This window comes from Gopherus flavomarginatus, chromosome 6, assembly GCF_025201925.1.
Source record: "Gopherus flavomarginatus isolate rGopFla2 chromosome 6, rGopFla2.mat.asm, whole genome shotgun sequence".
NCBI lineage: Eukaryota > Metazoa > Chordata > Testudines > Testudinidae > Gopherus > Gopherus flavomarginatus.
Window position 1 is genome coordinate 140,729,452 of NC_066622.1, and position 18,330 is coordinate 140,747,781.

Below are 18,330 nucleotides of genomic sequence, written 5' to 3' on the forward strand. Positions count from 1 at the left end.
CCATTTTTGGACCCAGGAAACAAGCATTTTAATGCTTGTTTGGGATAACAAGTAATGGCTGCAGAACTTTCAGATGTGCGAGGCCACATTCCTGGATCTGTATGCGAATCTAGCCCCAGACCTCCAGCTCAGGAGCACCAAACTAAGAGTGCACTGACAGTGACAGAAGCGTGGGCTGGCCGCCCCTTCCCGGAGCTCCCACTGGCCGGGAACAGTGAATCGCCGCCACTGGGAACTGCAGGCAGCCAGTCCTTCAGAGAGTCAATGTAAACAAACTGTCTCGCAGCCCGTCAGTAGATTACTCTGTCGGGCTGCAGGTTGCCCATCACTGCTGTAGTGTGCTGTACCCGGCCCTGCTCTTTTGTGGCCTGATAAGAATCGTGTGGTGATTGGTGTACATGTAGGGATATTACATTTGACAATGTACCTATTAATTGTGTTTGTGAATGATCCTGTGAGTTGTCGGACACTGTGCAATAACAGGTGTGACAAAGCTGTTTTTTTCCCCTTGTCATGTTATACATGAGCCTTAATGTTTTGCATGAATACTCAGTTTCCCTGTGTATTACACCAGTGCCTAGGTGGTGGGGATAAGTGTGGGGAGGTGACTTTTTGCTGAGACCCTCGGGGGTAGGTGAGACTGCTCCAGCTGCATGCACATAGGCAATGGCCGATCCCCTTCATAACCTGAGAACCAGAAGGGAGATGCGACGAGGTGACACTTGGCCCAGGAAGCAAGATAAAGACCAGAGTAGGGTATTGGAGGTCAGGCCACTGGAAGCGGAGCAGTCTCCTCTTCTGAGACTCGATGGGGAGGGTCAGGACCCCAAGGCTCTGGGGTTTCCTCCCCGCAAGATGGACTTTGCTGAATGGTCCTGCTTTCTGTGCTAACAAGCTCTATTCTATGCTATGTTCCTGTCAACTAATAAACCCTTCTGTTTTACAATGCTGGCTGACAGTCACTGTTGACTGCAAAGCCTAGGGTACAGTGCCTCTCTGGCTTCCCCAGGTGTCACGTCCAGGGGGACCCTTTGCGGGAAGTGCACGGTGAAAACAGGGGTACTGAATGCTCAGAGATCAGACCCAGGAAGGCCATAACCAAAAAGACTTCATGCCTTGGCAACAGTGCAACTCGGAGGGGAGGCACGCTACACCAGAGTCCTGTCTGGCTTCATACAGAGCAGTTCCAGAGCACCGGGTTTGTGACTCCGTGACAACTGGCAATAGGTCACTTTCAGAACTGCTGAGCATTCGGCAGCATATGCTGTGAACTAATAGTTCATCTTTATGTTCCAAATAATATAATTTTATTCTGTAGCAAAATCAGTGGAAAAAACCCTACTATGCAATTTTAAATCAAATACAATAAAAACGTCAATCGTAAATTCAGAAGACAGAACTTAGGAAAGGGATAGAAAACTTATATCCATTTCAGCTACACATACACTGACCTGTGGAAGCCACGATTGATGTATGTGATGCTGTAATTGTCTTTAATGTATCCCAGAATAGAGCAGTGGGGGTAGTGCAGCGACCCTGATACAGCGTGGAAAGTTGGGGTAGGGGAGTATAGGGAGGTTCTGATATTGATTTCTCAATGGGCTGCAAAGGGAAGTGAGTCCAGGACACTGGAATCTGCAGGTCCACCAGAGTCTGCAGCATCTGTGTTTTCTGCCTGAGAAGCCCCGTTATGTCCCAGTGCATCTCTCTCTCTCCTTTTTCTACTAGGACTTCTGGGCTTTTCTCCTCTCCACTCATTTCTTGTCCAAGGCTGTCTGCAGTGTTCATTCTCCAGGTCCTGTGCTCATGGTCTGATGCAGCCCTGGTTTGCAGGATCTTATTCAACATGTCATCCTGAGTCGTCATCTTTCTCCTCCTTATCTGGCTCAGGCATTCCATGGGTATGGAGGGGGAGACTCCGAAGGCTGCAATTGCAGCAGCTGAAGATAAAATGCACAGATGTACCATTGTCTGTGTATTCACTACAAAAAGCAAAATTTAAGATGCTGGACTCATAGACTCTAGGACTGGAAGGGACCTCGAGAGGTCATCGAGTCCAGTCCCCTGCCCTCATGGCAGGACCAAATACTGTCTAGACCATTCCTGATAGACATTTATCTAACCTACTCTTAAATATCTCCAGAGATGGAGATTCCACAACTTCCCTAGGCAATCTATTCCAGTGTTTAACTACCCTGACAGTTAGGAACTTTTTCCTAATGTCCAACCTAAATCTCCCTTGCTGCAGTTTAAGCCCATTGCTTCTTGTTCTATCATTGGAGGCTAAGATGAACAAGTTTTCTCCCTCCTCCTGATGACACCCTTTTAGATACCTGAAAACGGCTATCATGTCCCCTCTCAGTCTTCTCTTTTCCAAACTAAACAAACCCAATTCCTTCAGCCTTCCTTCATAGGTCATGTTCTCAAGACCTTTAATCATTCTTGTTGCTCTTCTTTGGACCCTCTCCAATTTCTCCACATCTTTCTTGAAATGCAGTGCCCAGAACTGGACACAATACTCCAGTTGAGGCCTAACCAGCGCAGAGTAAAGCGGAAGAATGACTTCTCGTGTCTTGTTTACAACACACCTGTTAAGGCATCCCAGAATCATGTTTGCTTTTTTTGCAACAGTATCACACCGTTGACTCATATTAAGCTTGTGGTTCACTATGACCCCTAGATCTCTTTCTGCCATACTCCTTCCTAGACAGTCTCTTCCCATTCTATATGTGTGAAACTGATTGTTCCTTCCTAAGTGGAGCACTTTGCATTTATCTTTATTGAACTTCATCCTGTTTACCTCAGACCATTTCTCCAACTTGTCCAGATCATTTTGAATTTTGACCCTGTCCTCCAAAGCAGTTGCAATCCCTCCCAGTTTGGTATCATCCGCAAACTTAATAAGCGTACTTTCTATGCCAACATCTAAATCGTTGATGAAGATATTGAACAGAACCGGTCCCAAAACAGACCCCTGCGGAACCCCACTTGTTATACCTTTCCAGCAGGATTGGGAGCCATTAACAACTACTCTCTGAGTACGGTTATCCAGCCAGTTATGCACCCACCTTATAGTAGCCCCATCTAAATTGTACTTTCCTAGTTTATCTATAAGAATATCATGTGAGACCGTATCAAATGCCTTACTAAAGTCTAGGTATATCACATCCACCGCTTCTCCCTTATCCACAAGGCTCGTTATCCTATCAAAGAACGCTATCAGATTAGTTTGACACGATTTGTTCTTTACAAATCCATGCTGGCTATTCCCTATCACCTTACCACCTTCCAAGTGTTTGCAGATGATTTCTTTGATTACCTGCTCCATTATCTTCCCTGGCACAGAAGTTAAACTAACTGGTCTGTAGTTTCCTGGGTTGTTTTTATTTCCCTTTTTATAGATGGGCACTATATTTGCCCCCTTCCAGTCTTCCGGAATCTCCCTTGTCTCCCATGATTTCCCAAAGATAATAGCTAGAGGCTCAGATACCTCTTCCATTAACTCCTTGAGTATTCTAAGATGCATTTCATCAGGCCCTGGTGACTTGCAGGCATCTAACTTTTCTAAGTGATTTTTTACTTGCTCTTTTCTTATTTTCTCTTCTAAACCTACCCTCTTCCCATAAGCATTCACTATACTAGACATTCCTTCAGACTTCTCAGTGAAGACCGACACAAAGAAGTCATTAAGCATCTCTGCCATTTCCAAGTCTCCCGTTACTGTTACCCCCTCCTCATTGAGCAGTGGGCCTACCCTGTCCTTAGTCTTCCTCTTGCTTCTAATGTATTGATAAAAAGTCTTCTTGTTTCCCTTTATTCCCATAGCTAGTTTGAGTTCATTTTGTGCCTTTGCTTTTCTAATCTTGCCTCTGCACTCCTGTGTTATTTGCCTATATTCATCCTTCGTGATCTGACCTAGTTTCCATTTTTTATATGACGCCTTTTTATTTTGTAGGTCACGCAAGATCTCAAGGGTAAGCCAAGGTGGTCTTTTGCCACATCTTCTATCTTTCCTAACCATCGGAATAACTTGCTTTTGGGCCCTTAATAGTGTCCCTTTGAAAAACTGCCAACTTTCCTCACTTGTTTTTCCCCTCAGTCTTAATTCCCATGGGACCTTGCCTATCAGGTCTCTGAGCTTACCAAAATCCGCCTTCCTGAAATCCATTGTCTCTATTCTGCTGTACTCCCTTCTACCCTTCCTTAGAATTGCAAATTCTATGATTTCATGATCACTTTCAGCCAAGCTTCCTTCTACTTTCAAATTCTCAACAAGTTCCTCCCTTTTGGTTAAAATCAAGTCTAGAACAGCTTCCCCCCTAGTAGCTTTTTCAACTTTCTGAAATAAAAAGTTGTCCGCAATGCAGTCCAGGAACTTATTGGATAGTCTGTGCCCCGCAGTGTTATTTTCCCAACATATATCTGGATAGTTGAAGTCCCTCATCACCACCAAATCTTGGGCTTTGGATGATTTTGTTAGTTGTTTGAAAAAAGCCTCATCCACCTCTTCCGCCTGATTAGGTGGCCTGTAGTAGACTCCCAGCACGACATCACCTGTGTTTTTTACCCCTTTTAGCCTAACCCAGAGACTCTCCACCCTTCCGTCTCCTATGTCCATCTCCACCTCAGTCCAAGTGTGTACATTTTTAATATATAAGGCAACACCTCCTCCCTTTTTCCCCTGTCTATCCTTCCTGAGCAAACTATACCCATCCACACCAACATTCCAGTCATGTGTATTATCCCACCAAGTTTCAGTAATGCCAATAATGTCATAGTTGTATTTATTTATTAGCACTTCCAGTTCTTCCTGCTTATTACCCATACTTCTTGCATTTGTATAAAGGCATCTAAGATACTGGTTTGATCTTGCCTCCCAGCTTTGCCCTGACCCTCCTTCCTCTCTGCCATTATAGCCCGTGCTCCCTCCTGTTTCCAACCCATCTCCCAGGTCTTGTTCCCCACTTACCTGTGGGCTTTGCTCACCTGTCCCCGTCGAACCTAGTTTAAAGCCCTCCTTACTAGGTTAGCCAGTCTGTGCGCAAATAAGGCCTTTCCCCTCTTCGAAAGGTGAACGCCATCTGTTCCTAGCAGTCCTTCCTCAAATAGCATCCCATGGTCGAGGAAGCCAAAGTCCTCCTGGCGACACCATCTTCGCAGCCAGGCATTCACCTCCACGATGCATCTGTCTCTGCCCGGACCCCTACCTTCAACAGGAAGAATCGAAGAGAATAACACCTGCGCTCCAAACTCCTTAACCCGTACTCCCAGAGCCCTGTAATCACTCTTGATCTGCTCAGCGTCACACCTTGCAGTATCATTTGTGCCCACATGGATGAGTAGCATGGGATAGTAGTCAGAAGGCCGGATAATCCTCGACAAAGCCTCTGTAACATCTCGGATACGGGCCCCTGGCAGGCAGCATACCTCCCGGGATGAACGGTCAGGGCGACAGATGGGTGTCTCCGTCCCCCTCAGCAGAGAGTCTCCAACCACCACTACCCTACGTTTCTTATCAGTGGTGGCAGCAGACCTCCCAGCCTTAGGGGTACGAGGCTTCGCCCCCTTAACTGCTGGGGTTGATTTCTTCTCTCCTGTATCAAGAAGAGCATAATGGTTATCTTTTACCACAACAGGAGGGTTTGCAGCAGCAATGGAGCACTGCCTGCTGCTAGAAGTAACCAGCTGGCTGTGTCCACCCTGAGCCTCCTCCTCCACTGGTGTGTCAGATACACCTTGAGGCATCTCCTCCTCCACTGGAGTGTCGGTAGTCCTGTCAACTGGGACAGGACCGTCAGCTGTCTCCACATGGATACTGTCCAGGAATTGCTCATGGACATGGATGTTCCTCAGCCTGGCCACCTCCTCCTGTAGCTCTCTCACCTGCTGCCTGAGAGATTCCACCAGTAGGCACCTTTCACATTGCTTGGTTGCATGGTTTTAGTAGCATAGGGCAATGGCACTGAGCACTGGCACCGTTTTCCACAGACAGTGGTGACTTCAGCTGATATCTCACTCCTGAGGGTAACAGAGGCAGAGAGAGCACAGCTGCTGCTGGCATCCCAAAGCTACCTGTCACCCTATATTGCTAGCCTGTGTATTGCAATGATGTCTGCTGAAGTTATCGATGGATGGCATGGGAAAGTGTCCTAATGCAGAGGAAGAAATAAGGCAGCCTTTCCTAGGAACCTTTGGCAGAGGATTGCAGAGTACCTCCATGAAAGTTTCACTGTGATCTCTCAGGAAGATTAAAGGGGCATCCCTATGTACATGAACAAACTGTTCCACATGGACACTCAGCCTCACTCTAGAGGGCAATGAAAAGCTGATAGCAACTTCTCTTGGTTATACCACTGCCTCTTGTAGCACAAGTAAATTAATGAAAAGACAAAAGATGTGTCCAGCTACTTTGAGGCTGCCATCCCTGTAATTGAAAATTTACATACTTGCCTGAGTTTCCTTCCCCTTCACTGGGCTTGCCCATGCTAGACTGGCTGGACTGTGATAGAGTCAAAAACATGTCCTGGCTTGCTGCACAGCTGGATCCCTTAGTTGCTTGTCTTCCATACTCCTCCTCCTTTTTCAAGTCCTCCTCCTTCATGCTGTTCACTGCATTGGCCCATGACTGGGGATACTCAGAGGTATCCATAGTGGTGTGGGTGGTGGAGTCTCCCGAGTATGGCATGCAGCTCTTTGTAAAAGCAGCAGGTCTTCAGTTTGGCATCAGATTGATTGTTGGCCCACTTGACCTTCTGGTGTGCCTGGCACAGTTCCTTGGCTTTCACACAGCTCTGCTCCTTGACCCTGTCATGTCCCTTGTCCTGCATCCCTGAGCAATCTTCTTGTAGCTGTCAATGTTTCTACAGCAGGTTCAGAGCTGTGCCTGCACAGCCTTCTCTCCTCCACAAGCACAGGGGATCCAGTATATCCTGTCTACTCCAGGCAGGAATGTGTAGCCAGCATAGTCAGCTGAACAGCTCCACTCAACAATGGAGAGCTGCTTGTTGTGCTCACCAGGCTGGGCAATGAGGAAAAGGAATTTCAAAAATTTGCAGGGCTTTAAAGGGGACTCCATGACCCACGAGTGGTGGAGTTCACAATGGTGACCAGAGCAATTGGTGTAGGGCATTGTGGGACAGCTGCTGTGTTGTACCAATTATATTAGACCAGTAAAAACCAGCAGGATCTTATTAAAGGGGACAAGGCAAAGATGCCACATTTATTATGATAACAATTTATGACTAATAACTAATATCTTAATTCTTATACACACACATTATACCTAATACCTATACACACACATACACACACACATATTCACACACACACACACACACACACACATATTCATCAGATGTTCTGCAGCTGCTGCATAGTTACCAGTCCTGAAGATAGCTTAAGTTCATGGCTTGATTTTGCAGCTTGGGTTCGTGGCTTGTGGCAGCTAACTGGCCAGGAAAGCTGGGCACAAGGCTGAGCTGGATCTCTGTTGGGCAGGCACTGATGTTCTTCCATGTTGGCAGCAGAATGTTACCCAGAGTCTCTCATCTCACCCTTCTTTTTTATAGGCTTTTAGTTTGGATTCAAAGTCTATAGGTCTTGCTGTGTCACGCTGCCTCTGGGTTTAGATTGATCACCCATCAATTGCAGGCGTGACTTTCAGCCTTGGACCTGACTTTGATCTTCCTTCTGTTGTTCTGTTGTCCTTTTCTTTTTAGGGTGGATGCTTCTTACTTTGTTTAGGGCTGTTGTCTAGGTCTTCAGCCGTTGGTATTTGAACTTTATCTCATCAGGACAGGCTGGGGCTGGAGGTTGATTCCATCATTCATACATACCTCATTCACACATCTAAACTAAACTAATAAGATTACAGCAGGGTTTGCAAAAATGAAGGTTGGAGGAAGCTTTTACAAAATGGAGTGTTTTAAAATGGGATTTGAACAGAAGTTACAGTATAGGCAAGTGTAGTGAATGGTGAACAGAAGTTACATTAATAAAGTGAAACAATTTCATTTATCAGTTCTACAGCTGGAGGACAGATAGGGTTAACATAAATAATGCAGTATATATATTCGCACTGCATTGACATAAGTATGTTGACCAAAGCTCTGTAATGCTCAAGGAGGTGGTGTAACGGGGCGCTTACATCGGTGGGAGACAAATTAAAATGTAGACTCAGATGCACAGCTAGGTCGACACAAGCTGCATAGCATCTACATAACTTTGTAATGTAGACCAAGTCATAGAATTTCAACCAATTAACGTATTAAGCCTGATAAGTTGTGGTTGAACTAGACCTTCATCACTTAAATTCTTTAAAATCGAGAGGAATGACTAGTAACTTGTTCAAATGTTTAATTAACCTTGTTAATGTTATTTCCAGTTTGCATTTGTCTAGCTTCATCTTCCAGACTTTGGATTGTGTTATGCCTTTGTCTGGTAGACTAGTCCGATATCTTTTTTCTATGTAGATAGTTAGAAACTGTGCTTAAAAGAATAGATCTTAAGAGAGAAGGGACTGTTAGATCATCTAGTCTGACCTCTTTTTTGTGACATAGGCTAGAGAACATTATTCACTTATTCCTGTGTTGAACACAGTAACTTATGTTTGACTAAAGCAGTGGTCCCCAACACGGTGCCCACGGGCGCCATGGCAGCCCCTGGGGCATTTATGTGTGCCCGCCAAGCGCTCAGCAGGGGAAAGAAGCCCCGACCTGCGCCTGCCGGGGACAGAGAACTCCGGGGCTATAGGCGCTGGTGCTCTCTGTCCCCGGCAAGCACAGGGCTGCAGCTTCTCTGGCCCCGCGCCAGCCGGGGACAGAGAACTAAGATGAAAACTGTTTGTGATATTTATTTTGTAAAAACTCCTTAATTTTCCTTACAGGTAGATAAAAAAAAGAGCAAATTCACATGATAAGGTGAAAGAGTAATTGATGAATAATGTAATTAATACCTTTTTCATGTACAATTACCTTTTTTATCTTATGGATTCATAAATTATGTAATATTAAATATGATTTTCATATTATTTAATGTACAAATGCAAAATAAGCCTTGAAAAATTGTTGGCACCCGCCACACTCTTCTGAAAACATGAATGTGCTACTGGCCACAAAAAGGGTGGGGACCACTGGACTAAAGCATATATTCCAGAAAGACATTCGGGCCTGATTGAAATCTCCTTTTAATCTTCATTTTGGTAAACTAAATAGGTTGAGTGCCTGGAGTCTCTTGTTGTACAGTGAGTTTTTCTAGACTTTGGGTCATTTTTGTAGCTCATCACTGAATTTTCCAAAGTCCCTTTTTGAAATGTGGACACCAGAATTGGGCACAGTACTCCCAGTTGTGAATTCACCAATGCTGTATTAGATGTAATGCTGCTTCCCTATTCCTGTTTGATATTCCTCTATTTAACATCAAAGGATTGTTTTAGCCTTTTTAGCTACAGCACCATACTGAGAGCTGATGTTCAGTTGGCTATCCATCATGACTCAGACTATATCCTGTTACTAGTACCCTTGGCCATCAAGTTCCCTGAAATTGCTCCTACAGCTAATGACATAAAACTCCATTCAGGAGTCCAGATAAGCTAAGAACTTTATGCTGCAGTTGGCTTACTGCTTCTAGTAAGAATCTGATTGAGAAGTGGCCACTCTGCTTGGAAGACACTTAAAAAAAGATCAGTACTATCAGATCCTCTGTTCTTGCAGGTGAAGATTCATGCTGGTCCCAAGTTTGCCTCGTATTTGACTTTCAGCCCTTCAGAAGTAAAATCTCTCCGCACAGAATATGGGGATTTAGAGTGTTGCATTGAGGTGGTGGACAGTGTCCAGGAGGCAATTGATCATATCCACAAGTACGGAAGTTCACACACAGATGTTATCATCACAGAAAATGGTTAGTGCCCTGAATGACTCTATTCAATCTTCAGTCTAATTATCAGACACCTGGTGCATGAAATGCATTTTAACCTGTCCTGCAATAGTAGCTCTACCTACAAGAGGTGGGGAACTTTGTAGTTTATTTCCTCCTCCACCTAGTCCCTCATTCTCCTGTTTGCAGATCTTTATGTTTGATGTCTGTGCTGTGGAGAGGCATGTGAGCATTGTTCTGGTCATGGCTGCTCAGTTAACAGCGTCTCACATTGCATTACATCTGTTCAGGTTTTCATAATGCACTCATTATGTGGTATGAGTGCCTTGTTCCATCTGTGTCTGTTCAGATTTTTCTCTTTCCCTCAGAGAAAACGGCAGAGTTCTTTCTCCAGCATGTGGATAGTGCCTGTGTGTTCTGGAACGCCAGCACCCGATTCTCTGATGGATATCGGTTTGGACTTGGTAAGGGATTGAGTGGAATTATTTTGTGCTGCTTGCAGCTGGGGATCTGAATTTGGGATTTTCACTCTTTCCCTAAGTATGATAGAGGATGTCTGCCTGAATCCTGGAGGATGGGATTGCCCCTTCTCTGATCACAGTGCTGCCTGCCTGCCAATGAAAAAGGTTTTACAGAAGGTACTGTAGTAAAAGTAGAAACTTGGACCTTTTACCCAATAGGACTAGGAGACAGTCTGTATGGTGGATGGAATGAACTGGGGCAGGATCACCATCCAGATTAACTGAAGAACAGAGATGGAATGTTGCTAAATTACAGTAGCATTTAGATCCCCCAAGCAAAATTGATGCTCCATTGACGCTGAGCACAGGACATACACACCCCCTGGCTTAACCAAGATCTTCAATAATCTAAAAATCAAAAAAGAGTCCTACAAAAAATGGAAACTAGGTCAAATTACAAAGGATGACTATAGACAACGCAAGTATGTAGGGTCAAAATTATAAAGGCCAAGGCACAAAACAAAATCAAACTAGCTAGAGACATAAAGGGTAATAAGAAAACATTATACAAATACATTAGAAGCAAGAGGAAAACCAAGGACAGGGTAGGTCTGTTACTCAATGAGGGGGGGAAATAATAGAAAATGTGGAAATGGCAGAGATTATTAATGACTTTGTTTCAGTTTTCACCAAGAAGGTTGGTGGTGATTGGACATCTAACATAGTGAATACCAGTGAAAATGAGGTAGGATCTGAAGAGCCTAAGTTGGGAAAAGAACAAGTTAAAAATTACTTGGACAAATTAGATGTCTTCAACTCACCAGGGCCTGATGAAATGCATCCTAGAATACTCAAAGAGCTGACTGAGGAGATATCTGAAGCATTAGCGATTTTATCTTTGAAAAGTCATGGAAGACGGGAGAGATTCCAGAAGACTGGTAAAAGGCAAATATAGTGTCAGTCTGTAAGAAGGGTAATAAGGACAATCCAGGGAATTAAACCAGTCAGCTTAACTTCTGTATCCGGAAAGATAATGGAGCAAATAATTAAGCAACCAATTTGCAAACATCTAGAAGATAATAAGGTGATAAGTAAAAAGTGACAGAGTCCTGTGGCACCTTATAGACTAACACTTATGTTAGTCAGTAAGGTGCCACAGGACTCTGTCGCTTTTTACAGATCCAGACTAACGCGGCTACCCGTCTGATACTCGACAAGGTGATAAGTAACAGTCAGCATGGATTTGTCAAAAACAAATCATGTCAAACCAACCTGATAACTTTCTTTGACAGGTTAACAAGCCTTGTGGATAGGGGGGAAGCAGTAGATGTGGTATATTTTGACTTTAGTAAAGCTTTTGATACTGTCTCACATGACCTTTTCATAAACAAACTAGGGAAATGCAACTTAGATGGAGCGACTGTAAAGTAGGTGCAAAACGGTTGGAAAACTGTTCCCAGAGAGTAGTTATCAGTGGTGCACAGTCATGCTGGAAGGGCGTAACAAGGGGGGTCCCACAGAGATCAGTTCTGGGTCCGGTTCTGTTCAGTATCTTCATCAATGATTAGATAATGGCATAACAGCGTACACTTACAAAGTTTGCAGAGAATACCAAGCTGGGAGGGGTTGTAAGTGCTTTAGACGCTAGGATTAAAATTCAAAATGTTCTGGACAAACTGGAGAAATGATCTGAAGTAAATAGGATGAAATTCAATAAGGACAAATGCAAAGTACTCAGTTTAGGAAGGAACATTCAGTTGCACACGTACAAAATGTGAAATGACTGCCTAGTAAGAAATACTGCAGAAAGAGATCTGGGGGTCACAGTGAATCACAAGCTAAATATGAGTCAGTGTATCGCTGTTGCAAAAAACAAACCACACTTCTGGGCTGTATTAGCAGGAGAGTTGTAAGCAAGACACGAGAATTCTTCCACTCTACTCCACACTGATTAGGCTTCAACTGGAGTATTGTGTCCAGTGCTGGGCACCACATTTCAGGAAGGATGTGGGCAAACTGGAGAGAGTCCAGAGAAGAGCGACAAAAATAATTAAAGATCTAGAAAACATGGCCTTTGAGGGAAGATTGAAAAAATTTCATTTGTTTAGTCTGGAAAAGAGAAGATGAGGGGGACATAACCGCTTTCAAGTATGTAAAAGGCTGTTACAAGGAGGAGGAAGAAAAAATGTTTTTCCTTCACCTCTGAGGATAGGACAAGAAGCAATTGGCTTACATTTCAGCAAGGGTGGTTTATATTGGACATTAGGAAAAACTTCCTGTCAGAGTGGTTAAGCACTGGAATAAATTGCCTAGGGAGGTTGTGGAATCTCCATTGGTGATGTTCACCTGGTTTTATCTGGACCGGTGATCTGCTAGATCACTCCAATCCTTGACTCTGGGAGCCAGCCTGACCCTGCTCTGCTGTGAGAACCCCACTCCTGGGCTGTTCACCCACAGCCTCTGGCATGTAAGCTGCTTGGATTGTGCAACCGAATGACACTAGCCAATATCTCTGGTCCCAGACAATTCTAGGAACCTCAGTCTTGCAATGTGTCCAGTTATGCCCGCTGTACACTGCAAGCTTATGAGTTTGTCAATTTAACAAAGAAATTGATATGCACCAGGCTTGTTATCCCAAGGGGAGTCTCTGAAACGCTTCAAACCAAAGGCACTGCTTCAGGTAGAATAAACAAATTTATTAACTACAAAAGATTTAGTGATTATAAGTCAAAGCACAACAAGTTGGATTTGGTCAAATGAAATAAAAACAAAACACAGTCTAAGCTGCTCTTAACACTTTCAGTGCCCTTACAAACTTAGGTGATTCTCACCACAGGCTGGATGGTTGCCTTTCAGCCAGGCTCTTCTCTTTGATCAGTGCTTCAGTCACTTGGTGGTGATGTCTATAGATGGAGGAGGAAAAGCATGGCAAATGTCTCTCCCTTTCTTCCCTCTTGGCTCCCCCGCCTTCAGGGTCAGGTGAGCATTACTTCATCGTATCCCCAGCTGACCAAAGGAAGGGGGGTGACTCACTCAAGAGTTCAACAGATCCTTTGTTGCTGCCTAGGCCAGTGTCGTTTGTTCCTGTGAGACTGGGCTGGCTTTGTCCCATACATGCCCTGATGAGGTGTGAACTGCCCTTTTGTTCTTGGAGAGTTTTGCCTGGGCTTGTTTTAAGCCATGAGGATACATTTTCAGCCTCATAACTATATATATAAAATTACAACCTCGAACTTCAATGTTCTGTGCATCATGAGCCTTCCGAAGACCCCTGACATGACAAACTTTGCATTGGACACCACACCATCATTTAAGGATGAACACAGGTGCAGGATGTTCCCCCGAGATAGTGTGTCACACCATTATTGGAGACCTTTAAGAGCAGGTTAGACAAACACCTGTCAGGAATGGTTTAGATAATACTTAGTCCTACCATGAGTGCAGGGGACGGGACTAGATAACCTCTTGAGGTCCCTTCCAGTTCTATGATTCAAGAGAGATCATATCCTAAAAATCACAATTTTTTATTCCATTTTGCATTCTTCTTAGTTTCAGTTCCAAGATGGTTTCACTGGCCACTTTCTCAAGGATTTGCTAGGATCAGTTGATTTAAAATCTGAATGATTTTTCATTATTTGTCAAACTCCATTTATATGGAAATTAGAATCAATTAAAATGCACAAAAACAGCATTTTAAAATTGGTTTATTTAGTAAAGCAACCTTAAATGTGCTGAATCAGATGAAAAAATTATCAAAACATGTTTCCTATTCAAAACTAACTCATTTATTAAAGCAAGTATCTGTAGTTAGAACTGATTGTTTCTAGTCACCAAGTCATTGAAAATTTTAGAAATAATCTCATCTTCTCAGAACTCATACTTTATTCATAGATTGGGAGTTGAAAAAGCAGGAAACCTTGTTTCATTCTTCCAATTAGTCTTTCAACTTTGAAAGAAGTAGCCATGACACAGTAAAATAACTGAAATATAGAAAATATTCTTTCTGCATCTGCAGAAGAGGCTGCTGCTGTCAAAAGCTGGTTTAGCACCGCAACAAACTCTGGCACCAGGTATCTAGCCAATGACTTCCACTAGTTCAGTGGTTTGACTTTCTTTAAAACTTCTGCAGCAAGCATGTACTGCTTGAATATTATCTTCATTTAACTTAAATTATTTTACTAGATTATAATACATTTTTGCTTACCACAGGTCATAAATTTAATTTTAAATACTTCAAAAAGTAAACCTATTTAAATCAAATTCTAATTTTTTAAAACAGTTTTTATCCATCTTGTTGGTAGAACTAGAAATAAATAAATATCTTACCATCCAAACTCTCACATACTTCAGCAGGCAGTGCTACTGGCTACTAAAATGTCAGAACTGAAGTGAGGGGGAGAGAGAAGGCAGTGCTGTAGAGGAACTGCATGACTGCTCTTGTGCTTAAAGAAGCAGCAGTACCAACCTCCTCTCACCAGGCTTCTGGGACTTTCAGAGAGAGAGTGGAGGAAGCACTCTTGTTTGGAGCACAACTATAGGAAATTGTCTCTGTAGCTGCTCCGACTCTGACAACTGGAACACTGCTGGCCGCAGCTGCTGCTTCATGGTATAAATATCATTACTTCATGTCCTGGCAGACCCTGCCCCAGAGCGTGAAGGGACAAGACACTCAAACACCAACTCAGTCTCAGTTATAGGACGTTAGGATTTTTTTTTCTTAATTAAGATGCCAGATTGGGATCTGTTTATGGACTCAACATTTTTTGAAAAATGAAATGTGACAAGAGCCATAGGAACAATGTTAAAGAAAAGATACTTTTGTGATGGTGATGGCAGGAAGAAGAATAAAAATACACATCTGCAGTTTAATACTACTTTAATTTCTAAAATATAAATTGAACAATACTGCTCTGGACCCTGCAAAAATGGAATGGGAAAGACAAGCTAATGGCTTTTCTCTTTCCCTCTTAGAAGAAAGTAAATTATAGAACTAGCTGGTGACTCTTGCCCACATGCTCAGGGTTTAGCTGATCGCCATATTTGGGGTCGGGAAGGAATTTTCCTCCAGGGTGGATTGGCAGGTGCCCTGGAGGTTTTTCGCCTTCCCCTGCAGCGTGGGGCACGGGTCGCTTGCTGGTGGTTTCTCTGCAGCTTGAGGTCTTCAAACCATTTTTGAGGATTTCAATAACTCGGTCCTGGGATAGGGGTTGTTATAAAATTGGATGGGTGGGGTTCTGTGGCCTGCCTTGTGCAGGAGGTCAGACTAGATGATCAGATTGGTCCCTTCTGACCTATGAGTCTGAGTCTATAACTGAAGGCAGAAAATGCTACCACCAAAGAGCTAACTGTACAAAACTCCCTTTTATCATTTTGTATCTAAACCTCCCTCTTGGTTGCAGGTGCAGAGGTTGGAATCAGTACTTCTCGTATCCATGCCCGTGGGCCAGTGGGAATTGAGGGGCTATTAACTACAAAGTGGTTGCTGAAGGGGGAGAATCATGTTGTTTCTGACTTCTCTGAGCATGGGAGTATGAAGTTTCTTCATGAGACCCTTCCTCTCCCTCAGAGAAACACCATCTAGGAGCATCTGAGAAGAGCACATGAGTGTGAAATGTTTACTGAGGATGTTCAGGCTTCAGAGCTCTCTCTGGGGAGGATATTGTACTTCACCTTTGGACACATTGTCTCTACACTTTGGCTCCTCCAGGTTTTTCTTGATCACTGAGTAAAATTAAGACAAACTGATCATATCTGTGCCTGAGAGTTCTTGCTCCTGCTCACTGTTTCCTTGTATAGCAACAAATGCAGCTGTTGCAGACAGGGTACCCTGATACCACAGCCCTGCTCTCTCAAACGGTAGAAAGGACTCAAAGCCTCTCCTCTGCCTTCTTTCCTTTCTTTGCTCTCTGTGGTACAGTATGTGTGTGCTTGGTTTTAGGGGTGGAGCCATTTGTTCTTAATGCCTACCTGTTGGTTTAAAATATCTCTTTTCCTTTTCTGTAACTCTTCAATTCAGAGAGAAGATATGGCATTTCTGAACTTGTCTTTAAGCCTTAGGATCTTGGCACCTTTTGAAAATTCAGAAGTGCTGTAACAAATATTTTGTCTGTATTTAAATGTTAAATAACACAACTGAATGAATATTCCAACTGTATAACAATGTTTTGACCAAGAGATCCTTTTTAATCTGATTTCTTTTAATTGCTAATATGGATAAATTTCATAGTTGTATATTATGTCGATTTCATTATCCTTTTACGAATATTTGTAACAAATATTTTTGCTCTTGGATTTTATATGAAACATGATAACCTCAAAAAGAGAATGGAAACAATATTTTAATTTCCTTGTTTTTCAAAATAAAGTTATTGCAAAATGGTTTGGATCTTAATGTGTGGATTGCTTGATATAAAATTGTAATTCTCTTTGGCGAGTTCCCCTAATTAAGGATGCCAAATATATGGAGGCTGTTGGTCCCATGATTAAACTTTTCACCCATGCATTTTGTTATTTTAACTTTTCACAAAATAAAAAAACCAGTATGTTTAATACAGCCTAATTCTGCTAAGAGGGGTTACGGGCTCGTGTACTTCAGTTCCAAACTACAGATGCATCTGGTTTTTTTAAATTTAGACTTCATTTTAGGAACCTCATCTGTTCTCATCTTTGACAAAGTGGGAATTTTTTGTAATATTTTTATGATGCCTATGTGTGCCTCGGTTTCCCCTGTATACTGCATTGTTACCTAGTGAGTGAAAAAGAAACTGTTTGCTCTTGGGGCAGGCTAAGACACAGGTGTGAATGGTGCCTGGACATCTGGGGCCTTATGGCCCATCTCAGTGGAGCACTTGAGAAGACAATGGCAAATCCAGTGACCACACGTGGACAACTAGCAACCAGTGATCCAGAAAACTGTGAACTTCCCCACCGCTAAATAGGGAGATAGAGCCGCATCTCCCCAGCTCGGAAGCAAAGGATTGGGGAGAGGTGGGAAGTTAAGTGTTGGCTGCTAGAGGCAGCTGGGGCACACCTGGGAGTCTGACAAAGGAGATCAGATGGAGGGTGTCACTGTGCCTCTGTGGGTCACAAGTCAGAATACCAAATTCAGGACAAACTGCTGAGAAATAAGGCAGATGCACCCCAAAACTGATGGTTATTTTCCCATAAGATATACCAAACCAGCAATAAAAGTAAACTTATTTCACCACACTGGCTAACAAGAGGTCAGAAAAGCAGTCTCCTTAGCCATTCCAGTTCTTGTATCACCACCAAAAACACTAGACTTAATGAAGAGTGGTTACTTAAAGCCAATTTCATCGAACAAAAGTATTCTGATCCCAAAGGACCAGCCATGCACCTAGGTCAGTATATTAACTCAGATCTTACCCAATAATCATGCTATTGCCAATCCTTTAGTATCTGGAATCTAAAGAGTTATTTATAAAAAAGAAAGAAAGGCGAGACTTGAAATTGGCTAAAGGAATCAAATACATATTGTAGCAGAGCTCTGACCTTGTCCCCATGGGTCCCACACTTCCAGGCAGTTTATGCTAGCTTCAGAGGCTCACTGTGACCCTCCATGTAGTCCTCCTCTCTCTAGGGCTAGGGTACAGTCTACTGAGTCCTTTTCATCATAAACCAGCAAGGAGGTTGCTGAGAGAATTCCCACAGTCTCTGTTGTCCCTGCAGGCTTATTCAAGAACAGTTGAGTCTCCTGTCCTGACAGGGAACCATCTTCCCTTCCCAGGAGATGTTTCTTTAGTGGCAGGTTGAGGGGAACCCAGGCCCACCCTCTACTCTGGGTTCCGGCCCAGTAGGGTCACCAGATGTCCCAATTTTATAGGGAGGGTCCTGATTTTTGGGTCTTTTTCTTATGTAGGCTGCTATTACCCCTGACCCTGTCCTGATTTTTCACACTTGGTGTCTGGTCACCATACGGCCCAGGGACCCTAATGGCAGCAGCTGACCTTTCACTGCCAGAGTTGCTACATTTCCC

At 43.4% G+C, this 18,330-nt stretch overlaps 2 protein-coding genes across 5 annotated transcripts in view; both read left to right on the top strand.

The window, feature by feature from the left end:
- The window catches only part of ABCC2 (ATP binding cassette subfamily C member 2), a 529,482-nt gene extending 526,044 nt beyond the window's left edge, over positions 1-3,438 (top strand). Inside the window, exon 31 of the mRNA XM_050958759.1 lies at positions 2,762-3,438. The gene's annotated coding sequence lies outside the window, so the exon portion shown is untranslated. The remainder of the gene's footprint in view (positions 1-2,761) is intronic.
- Positions 1-16,713, top strand: part of ALDH18A1 (aldehyde dehydrogenase 18 family member A1) — a 134,482-nt gene extending 117,769 nt beyond the window's left edge. For all 4 annotated transcript variants that reach the window (XM_050958793.1, XM_050958795.1, XM_050958794.1 and 1 more), the window contains 3 exons: positions 9,711-9,897; positions 10,242-10,337; positions 15,734-16,713. In XM_050958793.1, coding sequence (XP_050814750.1) covers positions 9,711-9,897; positions 10,242-10,337; positions 15,734-15,915 — 465 coding nt within the window. In that variant the 3' untranslated portion in view covers positions 15,916-16,713. The remainder of the gene's footprint in view (positions 1-9,710; positions 9,898-10,241; positions 10,338-15,733) is intronic.
- The last annotated feature ends 1,617 nt before the right edge of the window (positions 16,714-18,330 follow it).